General features: G+C 45.8%; 1 protein-coding gene across 1 annotated transcript in view; it reads right to left on the reverse strand.

Moving 5' to 3' along the window:
* Positions 1-19,110, reverse strand: part of QPCT (glutaminyl-peptide cyclotransferase) — a 496,499-nt gene that overhangs the window by 102,778 nt on the left and 374,611 nt on the right. Inside the window, exons 5-6 of the mRNA XM_077486558.1 lie at positions 11,097-11,196; positions 2,933-3,049 (exon numbers count right to left, since the gene is read on the reverse strand). Coding sequence (XP_077342684.1) covers positions 2,933-3,049; positions 11,097-11,196 — 217 coding nt within the window. The remainder of the gene's footprint in view (positions 1-2,932; positions 3,050-11,096; positions 11,197-19,110) is intronic.

Genomic DNA, 19,110 nt, shown 5'->3' on the forward strand with positions numbered 1-19,110 from the left:
CTGAGGCTACAGACCTGATCACAAATGTGGAAATACGGGCCAATTCTGAAACAGCCATAACAGGTCAATTGGCTTCAGTATAAATCACCTTCTATGAGGAGATTTTGCAAAAGCATTTGACACAGTTCCCCATATATGTTTACTGTACAAAATAAGGTCCGTTGGCATGGACCCCTACCATTTCACAAAGAAAGTGTAAAAAATAGTTAAATAAGACAAACACACTTTTGAAAAAGTCCTTAATTAAAAATAAAAAAAATAATGCAGGTTTCCATTACATCAGAGGGGGGCTGGGTCACCCACACATCATTGGGGAAGCCAGGCTTCCCCACTTGCTTCAGAGGGGGGCCGGGTCAGGTGACGGTGGCCCCTCCCTCCTCATATAAGAAACATCAGGCCACCGGGATCCCGCAGTGTCTCCAACAGTGCAGAAGTAGAGAAAGAGGAAGGATGGATGGACTGCGTTGCGCTCGACTGGAGGGAGAGATCACCCGTCGCTGGATCAGATCATCCGTTGCTGATCATCCATTGCTGGATAGCAAGAGTGGATTACCACCGCTGGAATCTTTTTTTATTTTTTTTATTTTTAATAAAGGACTTTTTCAAAAGTGTGTTTGTCTTATTTAACTATTTTTTATACTTTCTTTGTGAAATAGTAGCGGTACTTTTGTACCCCCTTACCATTTCAAACGGGGGGCCGGGATCTGGGGGTCCCCTTGTTAAAGGGGACTTCCAGATTCTGATAAGCCCCCCGCCCACAGACCCCCACAACCACCGGCCAGGGTTGTGGAGATGAGGTCCTTGTCCCCATCAACATGGGGATATGTTGCTTTGGGGGGGACCCCAAAGCATCCTCCCAATGTTAAGGGCATGTGGCCTGGTACGATTCAGGAGGGGGAGGCGCTCTCTCGTCCTCCCCTCTTTTCCTGCGGCCTGCCAGGTTGCGTGCTCGGATAAAGGGTCTGGTATGGATATTTAGTGGGAACCCCACATCATTTTTTTTTTATTTTGACGCGGGGTTCCCCTTAATATCCATACCAGACCTGAAGGGCCTGGTAATTGAATTTGGGGGAACCCCACGCTTTTTTTTTTTTTTTTTATCAATGACTTTCAATTAGTGTTCTCTGTATTACGGGAGCCGACAATTCATTATAGCCGCGAGTGATTTTAAATGACTTTTTTTTCCTGCAGAAATGACACTTTGTGCAGGGACAGTTCTAAGCACGGGAAACATGTGCCCCTTCACAGGCATACTATAGACACCCCCCAGGTACGAAATTTAAAAGGAATATTACACTTTTATTGTTTCACTTTAATCATTATTAAAATCACTGCTCGTGAAAAAACGGCCGTTTTTAAAACTTTTTTTTGCATTGATACATGTCCCCTAGGGTAGGACCCAGGTCCCCAAACACTTTTTAGGGCAGTAACTTGCATATTAGCCTTTAAAATTAGCACTTTCCATTTCTCCCATAGACTTGTACAGGGTGTTCCATGGCTTTTCGAATTTGCAGCGAAAACCCCAAATTGTTCACTGTTCGCCGAACAGGCGAACAGGCAATGTTTGAGTCCAGAATGAGTTTGACTTGAACTCGAAGCTCATCCCTAGCATGGACCATAGTGTGAGTACATGGATTGAAAACTGGCTACAAGGGCGAGTTCAGAGGGTGGTGATAAATGGGGAGTACTCGGAATGGTCAGAGGTGGGTAGTGGGGTCCCCCAGGGTTCTGTGCTTGGATCATTCCTATTTATTTTGTTCATAAACTACCTGGAGGATGGGTTAAACAGTTCAACCTCTGTATTTGTGGACAATACTAAGCTAAGCAGGGCAATAACTTCTCCGCTGGATGTGGAAACCTTGCAAAAAGATCTGAACAAATTAATGGGGTAGGCAACTACATGGCAAATTAGGTTTAATGTAGAAAAATGTAAAATAATGTATTTGAGTTGTAAAAATATGAATGCAATCTATACACTGGGGTGGGGGATCTAGGATGGAAAAGAACCTGGGGGTCCTAGTAGATGATAGGCTCAGCAATGGCATACCAGCTGCTGCTAACAAAGCAAACAGAATATTGGCAGGCATTAAAAAGGGGATCAACTCCAGGAATAAAATGATAATTCTCCAGCTCGACAAGACTCTGGTCCAGCCGCATATATAGTATGCTGTCCAGTTCTGGGCACCAGTCCTCAAGAAGGATGCACTGGAAATGGAGCGAGTACAAAGAAGGGCAACTAAGCTAATAAAAGGTCTGGAGGATATTAGTTATGAGGAAAGGTTGTGAGCACAGAACTTATTCTTTCTGGAGAAGAGACGCTTGAAAGGGGATATGGTTTGAATCTATAAATACCGTACTGGTGACCCCACAATAGGGATAAAACTTTTTCGCTGAAGGGATTTTAACAAGACACGTGGCCACTCATTAAAATTAAAAGAAAAGGGGTTTAACCTTAAACTACGTAGAGGGTTCTTTACTGTAAGAGCGGCAAGGATGTGTAATTCTCTTCCACAGACGGTGGTCTCAGCGGGGAGTATCAATAGTTTCAAAAAACTATTAGATAAGCACCTGAAAGACCACAACATACCGGTATATACAATGGAATACTGACATATAATCACACACATAGGTTGGATTTGATGGACTTTTTTCAACCTCACCTACTATGTAACTATGTACCTTTGAAATGTATGGTGAAACAGCAGATTAACTGCCACCCTCCCTAGACACACATACTCAACTTTCTGGGGATATATTCAGCCACCAGAAGTGAATCCTCAGGCTATATGACAAATTTGACTCACTCCCCTTCTTTCTAAGTAACAGTACTTTAAGACCGATTGGATAAATTTACAGCTAAAGCTAAACAGAACACATTAAGATGTAATTGCATTTCAAATACATTTTCTATGGTTCTATGTTTATTTCTTACCTCTTTCTAAAAACGGAACATGGTCATCAATAACTTGTCCTGCCCGCAGACCATTTAGAAAATACATTGTTTCAGATGGATGATCCTTCAGCAAGCCTAGGTTGTGGAGTCTTCGTTCTTCAAAAGAAAAAAAAAGAAGAAAAATATTGTTTAAAATGTACTCTAATTATTAATTTAAAATGCATTTTCTCTTGGGCAACATTTGCATTTGTGTGTGACTAAATCCTACAGTGTGGTTTACTGGGTTGTAAATGGTGTGACAGTCAATATCAGCAACCTGTATGCCCTTTAGCAAAGAGGTTTAAACTACACCATGACACTGACATGTAGCCGCTTTCAAAAAATATTCAGGCAGATAAGATGGCTCTGTTCCTGTAAAATAATAAACAGATCCTATTGAATATCTATCTGATTGATCAAATTTGACATACTGAGACAAAGTAAATATGTGTATGTTTTCCTCCGTTAATATCAACCAGACAGCATTCTTTTGTTACTAAAAAACTGAACCTTAACTCCTAGTGTCAAGGCACATGCAAATGCTCTATTGTGTCCCCCATTAAACTAAAGAAAAAAAATAGTTCACAGTGAGAAAAAAACATGTTTTTTCCATAGCATTAATGGTGTCACTTGATGGAAAAAACTCCCAAACAAGAAGCATTTCTTGTTTACTTATAATAGTAAAAGATCATTCTAAACTGTGGTTATATGTAATGTATCTTCAACTGCTTGCCCACAAAGGGCAGATACTTTACACACAGCTAAATATCTGAATGTACTATACGAATCATGAATGAAAAAGCAGCACTGATTGTTTATTTATAATAGTTACAGATCACTCAGCGCTGGCTATACTCCCCACCCCCCGCCCAAAAAACAGGCACACACATATTTGGGCTTTAAAAGGGGGTGAAGCTACAGCCAAGATATAGGTGTTTTTAGGGGAAACTGGGTCACGGATCAGAAAGCACAGTTAACCTACACAAAAACTGTGGGTTAGCTGCACTGTAGCAAAAGAGCCCTAAGAGCATAAACTCTTGTAATCAAGTTCCTGATCCACTGTGAAATGGTGAATTTTGAAGCATGGTGCCCCTTGCGAGGTCCAGAGGAAAGAAGAAACAGGGAATCTGTTTGTCTAATGGAAACAGTAGCTTTTAGGTACACTCTAATGGCTCTGCCTATGCCCAGGTAATTTAGAGAGCCTTTGGAACTTTGGATGCTGGAGAGCAGGGCACAATGGCAGAACAACATTAACACAGAACACCGAACCCAGCTTTTGAGGAAAAAATTGTCATGGGCATAATACAACCTTATCAGTGGAAAAGTATGAGGAAAGGCTGTTTATAAAAAAGGACTGCCAGTTCCCAGCTATGTCTGACAGACATGATGGCTACCAAAAAGGCTACTTACTTGCAAGAATCTGTAAGGGAATATCCTTGCCACCGTTGCCGCATGCCAGATGCAGCGTGTCACTTGCCACTAGCGATGAGCTTGGTGTTCGAGTCGAACGCATGTTCGACTCAAACACCGGCTGTTCGCACGTTCGGCGAATACTGAACGTTATGGGCTGTTCGTGCCAAATTCGTGTGGCGCTCATGGCCCACAATGCACTGCATCATCGCAGTGCATTGCTGGCTCATGATTGGCCAAGCATGCACTGTGACCCTGCATGCTTGGCCAATCACAGCGTTGGCAGCGAGGGGAGCCATAATTGTAGCCAATTATAGCTCAGGGGGTTTAGTACACGCCCCACACTATATAAGGCCGCCAGCGTGGCGGCCTTGTGTAGTGTGTTCCGGCGTGCAGGAAAAGAGCAAGATAGGCAGAGACAGTGTGTTCTTTTCTCAGGCATCTGCAGGAGTTAAAGTGGGTGTTGTGTGCCTCCAGCACAGTATACACCTGTATCTACCCTTTATTGCTGGTGTTCTCTAATACAGGCATCTGCAGGAGTTAGTGGGTGTTTTGTATGACTCCAGCACAGTATACACCTGTAGCTACCCTTTTTTGCTGGTGTTTTCCAATACAGGCATCTGCAGGAATTAGTGGGTGTTGTGTGTCTCCAGCACAGTATACCCCTGTATCTACCCTTTAATGCTGGTGTTCTCTAATACAGGCATCTGCAGGAGTTAGTGGGTGTTTTGTATGACTCCAGCACAGTATACACCTGTGTCTACCCTTTATTGCTGGTGTTCTCTAATACAGGCATCTGCAGCATTTACAGTGGGTGTTGTGTGCCTCCAGCACAATATACACTACCCAATTGCTGGTTTTCCCATCTCCCCGCAGGCCATTACTATGTCTGGAAGGCCAACAAGGAGAGGCAGACAGTCACGAGCCAATAAAAGAGGGCAAGCAGGCTCTGTGTCTACAGACAACAGTGCTGGTCGTGGACGCGGTGCACCGTCATCAGCACGTGGCCATGGGACACGCTTGTCTTTATTTTCGGCAGCTGACGTGTTGAGCCGCATTATGCCGAAGACTCGGTAGAGTGGATGATCCAGCCCTCCTCATCCTCTCTCACCCAGGGTCAGGGTACTAGCAAGGCAGCTGTCAACGCGACCGCTTCCCTCGCCTCAATGTCATCAGTCACTCCTTCCCTAGACACAGCATGTCCTCCTGAGGAGTCCCCCGAACTGTTTGAGCACAGTGTTGGGTACATGCTCCAGGAGGATGCCCAGCGTTTTGAAGGCTCTGATGATGATACCCAGCTAGAGGAAGGCAGTAGCGTGAGCACATAGAGGGGATGCTCAAGAAGGACATCAATCTGGCAGTCATGTTCCATCAGCTGCAGCATACTGCCAGGTTTGCTCCAGTGATGAAGAGGGAGGGGATGATGAGGTCACTGTTTCCACATGGGTGCCTGATAGGAGAGAGGAGGAGGAGGCACATCTCCGAGGCAGGATGCCCTCCGGGGGCCAGCTTAGGAGCAGCACACCGACTGAATCACACCGCAGAGCTCCTCCTGTGCAGGGCGCTGCCTCTGCGCATTATTCCAAAAGTTATTTGGTGTGGGCCTTTTTTGAGACGAGTGCATCAGATCGCACCGCTGCTATTTGCAACATATGTCTGAAGCGTATCTTGCGTGGCCAAAACATCAGCCGCTCAGGGAACACATGCTTGACCAGACATATGTGGACCTGCCATATAGCTCATTGGTAAGCGTACCTTAAACACCCACACCAAAGGGCAAAGCGGACCTCTCCTTGCTCCTCATCAGCTTGGATCTCCAACTCCACTAGACCTTCAGTCCTCTCTGAAACCTGCAGTGAGAGGAATGAAGGTGTAGAATTAGGTGTGTCACAGCCAAGTACTTGCAGGCACTCTGCTAGCAGTATACCCACGTCCGATTGTAGCAGGCAAATTTACCTGCCCCAGCTGCTGGACCGTCGAAAGAAGTTCACTCCCAGCCATCCACGTGCCCAGCGGTAGAATGCTAGCTTGGCTAAATTGCTAGCACTTCAACTGCTGCCTTTTCAGTTGCTAGACTCGGGCCCCCTTCCGTGAGTTTGTACAACGTGCAGTTCCTCAGTGGCAGGTCACCAAACACCACTTTTTATCACAGAAGGTGATTCCGGCTCTCTACCGGCATGTGGAAGGCAATGTCCATGCCTCGCTGGAAAGGACGGTCAGTGGTAAGGTGAATATTACCGCTGACTCATGGTCCAGCAGGCATGGACAGGGACGTTGCCTATCTTTCGAGGCCCATTGGGTCACTCTTCTGGAAGCTGGGAGGATGCAGGACAAGGTGCAGTAGTGTTGGAGGTTGTTCCACCACCACGCCTCCAAAATGCTACTACTGGTTGTGACACACCTCTCTTCTCCTCCCCCTCCTCTTCTTCTTCCTCCTCTGGCCAACTCCTCTCCGCTCTCCGACAGGGACAACTAACCCATGTGCCCTGTGTGGCTCACGTCCTTAACCTGGTGGTGCAGCAGTTCTTGGGCAGGTACCCCGGCTTACAGGATGTCCTGCGGCAGGCCAGGAAAGCCTTTGTGCATTTCCGCCAACCATTTAATGCCAGTGCTCAGCTGGCTGAGCTCCAAAAGGAGTTGAACCTGCCCAAGAACCCACTTATATGTGACATGCCTACCAGGTGGAACTCAACGTTGGCCATGCTGCAGCGGCTGCACACGCAGCAGAGGGCCATCAATGAGTACCTGTGTGACTACGGCACCAGGACAGGGTCAGGGGAGCTCAGTTTTTTTTCACCACGCCAGTGGGGCATGATCAGGGATGCATGCACTGTCCTGCCACCATTTGAGGAGGCCACAAGGATGGTGAGCAGTGACAGTGCATGCATCAGTGACACTGTACGTCTTGTCCACCTGTTGGAGCATACTCTGCGTGGAATAATGGACAGGGCACTTGAGGCAGAACAGAGGCAGGGAGAGGAGGACTTCCTTGCCTCTCAAGGCCTCCTTTATCCAGACAGTGTTCCTGCTGTCCCACCCATCACACAGGAAGGGGACAAGGATGAGGAGGAGGAGGCGGCTTGTGTCAGCATAGAGGTGGAGCCTGGCACTCAGTATCAGCAGCAGCAGGCTTTTAGGGATGATTTACAGTCCCAAGAAACACGTGAACTTGTACATGGCTGGGAGGAGGTGGCTGCGGATCATGTTGTCCTTAGTGACCCAGAGGACTCCGGACCGAATGCCTCAGCTAACCTACGCTGCATGGCCTCCCCGATCCTGCAAAGCCTGCGGAAGGATCCTCATATTCGTCGGATCAAGAAGAGGGACCATTACTGGCTGGTCACTCTCCTTGATCCGGTAAGGTTGCGAACCTTATCTTGCCATCGCAGAGGGAGTAGAGGATGAGACATCTCCGGGAGGCCTTGCAGAACGGTCTGTGCAACGCGTTCCCAGAGACTGGGAGGTTACAAACTCCTGGTCCTGGACAACGTGTTGCTGAGGCTTCGGTCAGGCACAGAAGGAGCCGTGGAGAAGGTGGCCGTCTGACCGATGCGTTCAGACAATTTTTTAGTCCGCAGCCCCAAGGTATGATTGGTTCCAGCAACCATCGCCAGCGTCTGATTTACATGGTGCAGGAATACCTAGGGGCAAGGTCAGACTTGGACACCTTTCCCACCAAAAATCCTCTGGCTTACTGGGTCTTGAGGATGGATCACTGGCCAGAGCTTGCACAGTATGCAATTGAGCTACTGGCCTGTCCTGCATCCAGCGTTCTTTCGGAACGCACCTTCAGTGCTGCTGGTGGCTTTGTTACCGATCACAGGGTGCGCCTGTCCACCGAATCAGTTGATCGACTGACCTTCATCAAGATGAATCAGTCTTGGATCACCCACAGCTACCAAGCACCTGAAGCTGATGTAACCGAATAATTTTTTTTTTAAATGTCACATCCCTTCAAGACTGGCTATGCTGATGCTGAGTGACTGTCCTGTTATGTTGAATGACTATCCTCTTCCTCCTCAATGATCCTGCTGATAGCTTGGAAGAACATGTTTGGTTCTGGGTGACGCCACCAGCCCAATTTTTCAGCCCCTGTTTAACAGGGGCGTGTAATTACAATTTTGGATACAATGCTTTGCAGCAGGGCTCATTCCTGCACTACAAATAGAGGGTATGGGAGAGGTTGCAGCGTCGTGGCACCAGCACCAGTGCCTAAGGCCCAATTTTTCAGCCCCTGTTTAACAGGGGCATGTAATTACAATTCTTGATATAATATTTCACAGCTGGGCCCGTTCCTGCGCCCACCGAGAGTAACTGTGAGGACTTATAGTGTTGTGGCACCAGCACCACCACCACAACCACCAAAGGCCCAATTTTTCTTTCACTGTTCAACAATGGCATGTAATTACAATTCTTGATGTAATCGGTCACACCAGGGAGCTCCAGCGCCCACCAAGAGTCACTTTAAGAACTTACAGTGTTGTGACAACACCAACACCTTAGGCCCCCATTTCTTCAGAGCATATAGGGCAGGCCCCTACTTTCAAACATCCAACTTACAAACGTCTCCTAATTGCAAACGGAAGGAGACAACAGGAAGTGAGATAAAAAAAGACGGACGGCAACATTTTTTTTTTACAGGGGTGAAAATCTTTCCCTATGTTTTACAAAAGCTTAAAAATAGATTTTTGGACTGGAACTACACATTAAAAATGTACCAGTTCAAAATTACAAACAGACTCTACTTAACACAACAAACCTACAAAGGCCCTGTCTTCTTTGCACTGCCTGTATACTGCTGTTCTAAATATATAGGACCTGGGGGCCCCACGCCTTTCCTTTTTTTAATTTGGGTACGGGGTTCCCCTTAATATTAGTACAAGACCCAAAGGGGCTGGTAATGGGCAGGGGGGGCTACCCATGCCATTTTTCTCAATGATTTTCATCAATATTGCGGGAACCAGATATTACATTAAAACCGCAAGCAGTTTTAAATGACTTTTTTCCGTTAAATGTCATTTTGTGCAGGGACTGTTCTAAACACGGGAAACACGTGCCACTTCACAGGCATACTATAGACACCCCCCAGGCATGATATTTAAAGGAATATTTCACTTTTTTTCACTTTAATTGTCATAAAAATCAGTGCTCCTGAAAAAATGGCCATTTAAGAAAAAAAATTTGGCATTGACCCATGTCCCCTGAGGCAGGAGCCGGGTCCCCAAACCCTTTTTAGGACAATATCTTGCATATTAGCGATTAAAATGAGCACTTTTTATTTCGAGCGTTCGAGTCCCATAGACTTCAATGGGGTTCTAAAGTTCGCACAAATTTCCGGTCCGTTCGAAAGTTCTGGTGAGAACCAAACCGGGGGGGGGGGGGGGGTGTTCGGCTCATCCCTACTTGCCACCGTTGCCTGACACCAGATGCAGTGTGACAATTTGCACCTGTAGCCTGCCACCAGATGCAGTGTACCACTTTTCACCCGTAGCCTGCCACCAGATGCAGTGTGCCACTTTCCACCCATAGCCTGCCACCAGTTGCAGTGTACCACATTACACCCTTAGCCTGCCACCAGCTGCAGTGTTCCGCTTCCACCTGTAGCCTGCTTCCAGATGCAGTGTGCCACTTGTCACCTATAGCCTGCCACCAGATGCAATGTGCTACTTTTCACCTATAGCCTACCACCAGCCGACATACCGGAACCCCAGGAAAGTGAACGTCCCTTGCGCCGCTGGCTGCTGATGTGACTCCACTTATGCGGGGGCCGGGGGTGTCACATCTTCAGCTCTGAGGGGTTCATGCTGGGACCTGTAGTCCTTCACTCTTATCTGCCGACCATCCTCTTATGAGTGCTAGCTCCACACTCAGATCCTGGGAAGTGCTGACAGTTCAGCACAGAAGCTGGCTGCTGGGGGAGAGCTGACTGAGGATTTTAACCCCTATCTGTCATGGTGAGTGCATTGGATTTACTTGCCTTTCTACAAAAATCATCTCTCCTTTGTGCACTTCTGCATGCTACTGGCTGGACAGTGCAGGGAGGAGGTGGGTGGAGCTAATCAGTAGGCGCAGAGAAGGAGGAAGTTAAATTCTCCCTGCTGGGAATGCTGGGTCTCTGCCTCTCACCTCCTTGTGATGTCACTGGTGGCTAGACAACAGGCAGGAAACGACTAGCAACCATTTGGGCACTGAGCAAGCGGCTTATGTAAAAGGGGTCTCACCAGCCAGAGGTCCACCAAAGGCTGTCAGTGAGTGAAAGCAGCAATGTGAGGGATATTTTAGAGGGCATCAGATGTGTCCAGGGCGAGGGGGCAATTCCGGGACACTGTAGGTTGGACTTGATGGACTTGTGTCATTTTTCAACCTCATCTACTATATGACTTTGTATTGTCCCTGAATGAGGGTGCCTGGGACCCGGGACAGAGCTGCCAATTGTGGGAATGTCCCGCCGAATCAGGGACATATGGGAGGTATGCTTGACTGTTATCATGATAGCAAGATGACAGAACAAGAAGGTATCTATTAATAATAAAAATCATTTTTATTACACCTCTCAGATTTTGATTGGTTAGGGTCCAAAGAATGGATTGTTAACAGAAAGAAAAACCTTAGGAAGTACAAAGCTGGCCTGGAAAGTATGTTTTTTATATATATTAATTACAGTATATCATATTAGTTATCACACATATGTATCATTTTCTATCATTTTTAGTTGTTATTTCATAAAAAAAAAAAAAAAAAAAAAAACACTTACCAATAGACTGAAGTTTGTTATACCAGCGAATAGTATTTTGAAAGTAGTTTGGGAAAACAGGTGTTGGAGCTCCAATTAGATCAAGCAAAACTAACAAGTCCTGAAAAAAATTAATAAAAAAAAAGAAATCAAAATGTACTCCTAGAACCCCGCCCCCCCCAACTCTTTATTGGCTCTGGACTGCACCTTGTATGAGCCACATGGTTGTGGTCGACTTCAGGTTTGGTAAGAAGCTGTGGTGTTTGGAAACTCGAATGTAAAGAAAGAAGAAGTGCGCCAAACTAAGTGCAGTATGTATAAAATTGCATTAATATAATAAAAGCACACAGCCAAATGGCTACTCACAAAAGTTGATAATGGTCAGGCATGTCTATATAGTAAAGGGAGAGGTATCCAAGGTCACTTGTCCACAGAGGAGCGTAGATGGTGGATTGCTGATAGACCCATAAAAAGTGGTGTAGCAGTACAAGCTCTGTAGTTATTTTTCATTTTAAAATTGGCGCCTTGCAGATGCTGTAATAGCAGCGGCGTATAGTCTGTGCAGCATTCGCTGAGCTGAGTGGCCGGAACCGAAAGTGTGCCTCAGCATGGAATGCAAGCTCCGTAGACCGGAAGTGACGTAAAGGACCAATCAGAAGACGCATTTCACAACATCCATTGTTTCCTCAGTTCTGAGGAAAGAATGGATGTTGTGAAATGCGTCTTCTGATTGGTCATGTACGTCACTTCTGGTCTACAGAGCTTGCGTGACCTTGGATACTTCTCCCTTTACTACATAGATATGCCTGACCATCATCAACTTTTGTGAGTAGCCATTTGGCTGTGTGCTTTTATTATATTAAATGCAATTTTATACATACTGCACTTAGCTTGGCGCACTTCTTCTTTCTTTGCATTATATTTTTTCTAGAGAGTGGTGCTTCTCCTCTGAAGGTGGCTGCTGTGACTGGTGCTTTGAACTTGAACTTTTATTGACTATAATCATTTTTGGAGATTATTACTATATTTTTTAACCTTCTCCCCTTCCTCCCCCCCTTCTTTTTTATTGTAAAAAAAACGTCTTTACTGTGATTGGTCCTTTGCGCCATCTAATCCTTATTTTATTGTTTGCGAACTCTTTCTTTCTCTTTTTGATATGACTTGACTTGGTAACTACAGTGCATCTGGAAAGTATTTACAGCGCTTCACTTTTTCCACATTTTGTTATGTTTCAGCATTTTTCCAAAATTAATTATATTCATTATTTTCTTCAAAATTCTACAAACAATACCCCATAATGACAGCATGAAAGAAGTTTGTTTGAAATCTTTACAAATTTATTAAAAATAAAAGAACAAAAAAAAAAATCCCATGTACATACACTAACTATTCACAGCCTTTGCTCAATACTTTGTTGAAGCATCTTTTGCACCAATTACAGCCTCTAGTCTTATTGAGTATGATGCTACAAGCTTGGCACACCTATTTTTGGGCAGTTTCTCGCATTCCTCTGTGCAGGACCTCTGAAGCTCCATCAGGTTGGATGGGGAGCGTCGGTGCACAGCCATTTTCAGATCTCTCCAGAGATGTCCAATCAGGTTTAAGTCTGGGCTCTGGCTGGGCCACTGAAGGACATTCACAGAGTTGTCCCATAGCCACTCCTTTGTTATCTTGGCTGTGTGCTTAGGGTCCTCGTTCTGTTGGAAGATGAACCTTCACTCCAGTCCAGAGCGCTCAGGAGTAGATTTTCATCAAGGATGTGTCTGTACTTTGTTACATTCATCTTTCCCTCAATCCTGGCTAGTCTCCCAGATGCTGCTGCTGAAACACATCCCCACAGCATGATGCTGCCACCACCATGCTTCACTGTAGAGATAGTATTGACCAGGTGATGAGCAGTGCCTGGTTGTCTTCAGACATGTCACTTGCCATTCAGGCCAAAGAGTTCAATCTTTGTTTCATCAGACCAGAGAATTTTGTTTCTCATGCCTTTCAGGTGCCTTTTGGCAAATTCCAGGTGGGCTGTCATGTGCTTTTACTGAGGAGTGGCTTCCACCTGGCCACTCTACTATACAGGCCTGATTGGTGGAGTGCTGCAGATATGGGTGTTCTTCTGGAAGGTTCTCCTCTCTCCACAAAGAAACGCTGGAGCTCTGTCAGAGTCACCATCGGGTTCTTGGTCACCTCCCTGACTAAGGCCCTTCTCCACCCAATCGCTCAGTTTGGCAAAGCAGCCAGCTCTGGAAAAAGTCCTGGTGGTTCCAAACTTCTTCCATTTGCAGATGATAGAGGCCACTGTGCTCACTGGGACCTTCAATGCTGCAGAATTTTTTCTGTATCCTTCCCCAGATCTGTGCCTCCATAAAATCCTGTCTCTGGGGTCTATGGACAATTCCTTGGACTTCATGGCTTGGTTTGTGCTCTGACATGCACTGTTAACGGTAAGACCTTATATAGACAGGTGTGTACCTTTTCAGATCAAGTCCAATCAACTGAATTTACTACAGGTGGACTCCAATCAAGTTGTAGGAACATCTCAAGGATAATCAGTGGAAACAGGATGGACCTCAGCTCAATTTTGAGTGTCATGGCAAAGGCTGTGAATACTTATGTACATGTGAATTTTTTTTCATTTTTTTTAAAGTTGCAGAGATTTCAAACAACTTTTTGAGGAAAATTAATGAAATCCATTTTGGAATAAGGCTGTAACATAACAAAATGTGAAAAAAGGCGAAGCTCTGTGAATACTTTCTGGATGCACTGTATGCACTGTATGTACTCATTATTTACAGGTACTCTGTACTTACTGTAAGAAGAAAAGAAAAAAAAATTGTCAGTTTTCAAAGTGTACTCCATTCACTAATAATAAACATAACTTTCATGGACAGGGATTGGCGTGGATCTACCAATTAAAAAAATCCCACCCTCTACCAAAGCATAGAAAAAAATGGTTAAAAAAACCTAAAGGATTACAATTATAGTAAATATTAGCCAAAAAAAAAGTCACAAAGCTGAATAACTACAGATTTTAAACTTCTATTACCAATACATATACAGTACTTGTATTTCCTTCACCCATTGGCTGAAAGAATATAACAAAATGGTAAAATCATCATTAATATTACTCTATATATACAGTACTGTGCAAAAGTTTTAGGCAGGTGTGAAAAGTAAGAATGCTTTCAAAAATATATTTTAATTGTTTATTTTTTCTGTTTACAAAATTCAAAGTAAGCCAACAGAAGAAAAATTCAAATCAAATGAATATTTTGTGTGACTAACCGAAAAATGATCAACCAATTCAAATTCTGTGTGAAGAATAGCTGGTTGTTAAGGAGTGGGTCGGGAAGCAGGCTGCAACTGTCCTTAGCAACTTAGCAACTGATGACAACTGAAATGTAGACAACAGAATGTCTGCATCGAACCCCCCCCCCCCCCAAAAAAAATATCCTTAGGGTCTGGTATGGATTTAAGGGGAATCTCATGCCAAAATTTAAAAAGAAAGGGAGAATGGTGTGGGGTACCCCCCAAAATCCATACCAGACCCTTATCTGAGCATGCAGTCCAGCATGGGGGGACAACAAGCAAGCCCCCCCCTGAACCATACCAGGCCACATGCCCTCAACGTGGGGGGGGGGTGCTTTGTCGCCCTCAAAGCACCTTGTCCCCCATAGCTCTGGTCCTATTGGTTGTGGGGGGTAAATTGGAAGGTTCTTTAACAATGGGAACCCAGATCCCACCTCCCCATATGTGAATGAGTAGGAATACATAGTATCCCTATGCCTTAACCAAAAAAGTATAAAAAGTAAATAAAAACAACAATTTTTTACATGTCCTTTATAAAAAAAACAAATAAAAAACCCCCCAAAAATAAATGTCCCCAAAGTAGATCCAAAGTCAATTACAAAGCCCACTGCTACTGCCAACTGGAAAAAAAACAAAAAACAGTTCTGCACCCAACAAAGGTTAGTGCTGTCTGACAGTTCGTAAACAACTAAGCAGGCAGGCCACCTGACGTCACCAGGTGAACATGTTCCTTGTGCCATCATCAACCCAGCATGCCCCTTAGTTATTTACAAACTGTCAGACGGCGGAGCTGTCAGACGATGGGAGCCTTTGTCAGGTGCAGAACAGTTTTTGTTTTTTTAAGGTTGTCAGTAGCAGTGGGCATTGTGATTGATGTTGGATCTATTTCTATTTGACATCTTTATTTAGTGTAAGGCTGACTGCAGGTCAGCCTGTATTTGTAGGAGGAGTCAGGCCGCATAAAGCCTGCCCTCCTCTGCCTCCTCCTCTCGTGGTCGCTGGCTTTCGTGTTGACGTCACTTTCGGCGGATCAGAGGAGGCAGGTGGGTGGTTACTTTCTGCTCAGGGGTGCTCTTGGCCCCCGCCAGCTCCGCTTGTGGGCTTGGGCCTCAGCTTCCTATGGAGAGGGGGTGTTTTACACGCCGGCAGCTTCTGTCTGCACGGGGGAGCCTTTCTCCCGCCCACCTCCTTCTCTGGCTGCCTCTGCTGGAGGGGAGGGGGGAGGGAGGTTTCTGTCACTGGCTTCCCCCGTGTGGTTCTGCCGAGGGGGGGGGGTTCGTCCGCAGCTTCTGTCTCCAGTGGGGAGCCTATCTCCCGCCCGACTCCTTCTCCCGCTGTCTCTGCCGGAGGGGAGGGGGGGTGCCAGCTGCGGACTTCCTCCATATGGTGCTACCGGGGGGGGGGGGGGTTTGCTGGTGGCTCCTGTCTCCATGAGCGAGGGAGCCCTTCTCCCGCCCACCTCCTTCTCCGGCTGCCTCTGCTGGAGGGGTGGGGGGCGGGAGGTTTCTGGTACAGTTTTCCCTCGTGTGATTCTGTGGGGGGGGGTTCGCCTGCAGCCTCTGTCTCCACGGGGGAGCCTTTCTCCCGCCCCCCTTCTACTCTGGCTGCCTCTGCTGGAGGGGAGGGGGGCGGGAGGTTTCCGTCACAGACTTCCCACGTATGGTTCTGCCGGGGGGGGGGGGGTTTGCTGATGGCTCCTGTCAGATTGGAGACTGCATTCCCGGTGTACCTCCTATGGAACATCCATTATGTCCCCAGACTTATGAAAAATGTAAACCGCGCTAGGAAAAATAGTGTAAAGCTAACAGACTAACAAAATAGGCAGCAGCAATAAATGCGATATGGCACTCAACAGCAATAGAAAAATATATAAAGCTGCGCCAACCCTCTAATATGTGTAATGTGAGATAATAAAAATAAAAACTATAATTAATTAGCAGATAAATAATTAATACAATTATGCAAAACACCTCAAATTGTGTATAGATAGCAAAAAAAGCCAAAAAATGGCAAAAGAAAAAAGTCCAATCTAGGAAAAGTTCATAGGTGAATCCAAATAACGAACGTTAGTGTTCCTAAATAACAGCACCACAGTGGTTCAACACTTTCCAAAGCGCATGAAGTGCCCGTCACCATATGTTGAATGCGCTTACCAGAAAATATATGAAATGAAGCATATATATATGGTCGGTGGATCACATCCAAGTTAACCTTCCTTCACTGGGTCAGCACTCCATCTCTTAGCGGTATTTCCAGGATAGTAATCTGTTCCGTGGTCTCAAAATAAAAAACTCAGAGGCCCACAGAAAAGAAAGGGACTGACATAGCGTAATAACGTAGGAACAGTTTAATAGAATAAAAGTAATGCACTTACAAGTACGTAGATAAAACACAGCATATAGGAGCAATGTAAAAAGCCGGCCGGCAAACAGGAGCCCGTCCTCCTCTCCTCCAGCGTTCCTATGGGGAACGTTCCCCATTGACAACGTCAGGTATGACGAAACGCTTCTGGGAAGGCACGCAGTGACGCCACCACGTTGTAGGAGAGGAGGACGGGCTCCTGTTTGCCGGCCGGCTTTTTACATTGCTCCTATATGCTGTGTCTGCTGTGTGCTGTGCCTGGTGGGGGTCCTCATGCAATTTTCAGGTTCTCAGGCAGGTTCTGTTTCTCATGCAGTTTACGGTTTCTTAGGCAATTTACGGGCTCAGGCAATTTACGGGTCATTACGCAATTGAAGTTTTTTGCAATTTACGGCTTTATGCGATTACGGTTGACGCAATTTACGGTTCTCATGCAAATTTGTGTGTGGACATTTCATGTGGTCATGGTTTTCTCGTGCGATTTATGGTTTTATGCTATTTACATTTCATGCAATTTACGGGTTTTTCTTGCAATTTTGCATTGCTTATGCGTTTTGCGTTTCTCTGGCGGTGGACGTTTTCACTTTTTTTTTTTCTGGTTCTTATAGGGTTTTTCCAGGGTAGTTATTGCTCCCAGGTGTTAAATTTTCCCATGCAATTTACACGTCTGCTGCAATTTTACGCGTCTGTTGTATCTAGAGGCGATTCAGTTCGCATTGTGCGCTATACAAGTATTTCATTCATTCATTGTACTTGTCTGATGCTATTTATGTGTCTCAGGCAACTTATGTTTTCGTAAGTGTTCCGTGTTTCTCATATTTTTTCCCATGTTGCTTACGTCTTTCCCATGTTCACGTTTCCCATGTGAGTACATTTCCCATGTGTTGTATGTTTCATGTGGCCCTTCGTTTGCGGCTTTTCCGTTAGCTGGTACATACATCTAGGATCTGTCACGTCTACAGGTCCATACGGGCTGAGGTTTCGTTGTTAATTGATTGTCGTCCCACAATCTTCTCGCCTGTAGTCCACACATCATACGTATACGTTCACCGTTACACCTTTTACTAAAACCGACCACGGGCTGTGGGTACCTTAGCCCTGAGTGTACATTTTTAATTTCCTGTCTTGGCGCTGCAGGTTGCTTGGGCTCACTTCTGCATTCATTAGGGTGGTGTCATCAGGTTCACATTCATGCGCTCTTGACCTACGTCCTTACACTTTAGGTTCCACGTCCTTTACTTGTCAGGTGCCAGGGGGTTTGTGGTGTCTCCGGCGGGTGGTTGTTAGGTTTTCTGGTTGTCACACACAGCTGGGTTGTCCGTGTTTTTCCACCGCGGGTTACCCATCACGTCTATGGGTGTAACAGATTGAGGTGATCGTTTTTAATTGGCTTGGTCGGTGGCAAGACTTCTCATCTGTTCTTACTCCACTCATATTTTGTTCTAACTAACGTTTCTCATGCAGTTAGTTCTCGTACGCTTTGTTTCTCATGCAATTTACGTTTCTCATGCAATTTACGTTTCTCAGGCTGATTATGGTTTCTCATGCAATGTTACTGTTTCCGGTTAATGTTACGTTTTATGCAATGTTATGTTTCTCATGCTATGTCACGTTTCTCTCGTTTTCCAGGTTTCTCTTGTTTTCCAGGTTTTCTCTTGTGTCCCCGGGGTTTTCTCTTGCGTTCCCAGGGTTTCCTCTTGCGTCCCCAGGGTTTCCTCTTGCGTCCCCAGGGTTTCCTCTTGCTTCCCCAGGGTTTCCTCTTGCGTCCCCAGGGTTTCTTCTTGCGTCCCCAGGGTTTTCTCTTGTGGTTTCATCGATTCGCGTTTCTCATGCAACCTGCTTTTCCTAGGCAGGTCGTATTTTCTAGCAGCCTCTGTTCTTTTTGCTGCTCACGGTTATCAGATCACGCTACTCATGTTCTCGTTCAGTCACGTTTCCTTCTCGCAGGTTACGTTCTTGTCGCAGGTTTCTTTGTCTGCTCACGGTTTCTCTCACTAGTTGTGTTCCTGACCAGTTGGGTGTCATTCCTCACTATCTTCAATTTCCTAGCTGCGGCCGGCCAGGAGTTGCGCTAGGGTAGGGAATGATGGGTTAGTCAGCCTTTCGCTGCTCCGCAGCTTTCACTGGCTCAGGGGCTTTCGTGGATCCCGGGGCCCTCTCGGGGCCCGGGACAGTATCTGTAGGCTCGGGTCTCGGAAGCATGTACCAGCGTCGCACTTTCTTTTCAGTTCCAGTTGTGGTAGCTTGGTTTTTCTTTTTGCTGGCGCAGCAGCCTTGATCATTGGGTTTTGTTTTAAATACCAGGTAGGCTCATGACACTGCTTGGCATGTTTTCTGGGCTTCCCGGGTTAGGTTTTCAGTCCTGATG

This window comes from Lithobates pipiens, unplaced genomic scaffold, assembly GCF_037356315.1.
Source record: "Lithobates pipiens isolate NorthernLeopardFrog02 unplaced genomic scaffold, aLitPip1_a1.2 Scaffold_18, whole genome shotgun sequence".
Lineage (NCBI taxonomy): Eukaryota > Metazoa > Chordata > Amphibia > Anura > Ranidae > Lithobates > Lithobates pipiens.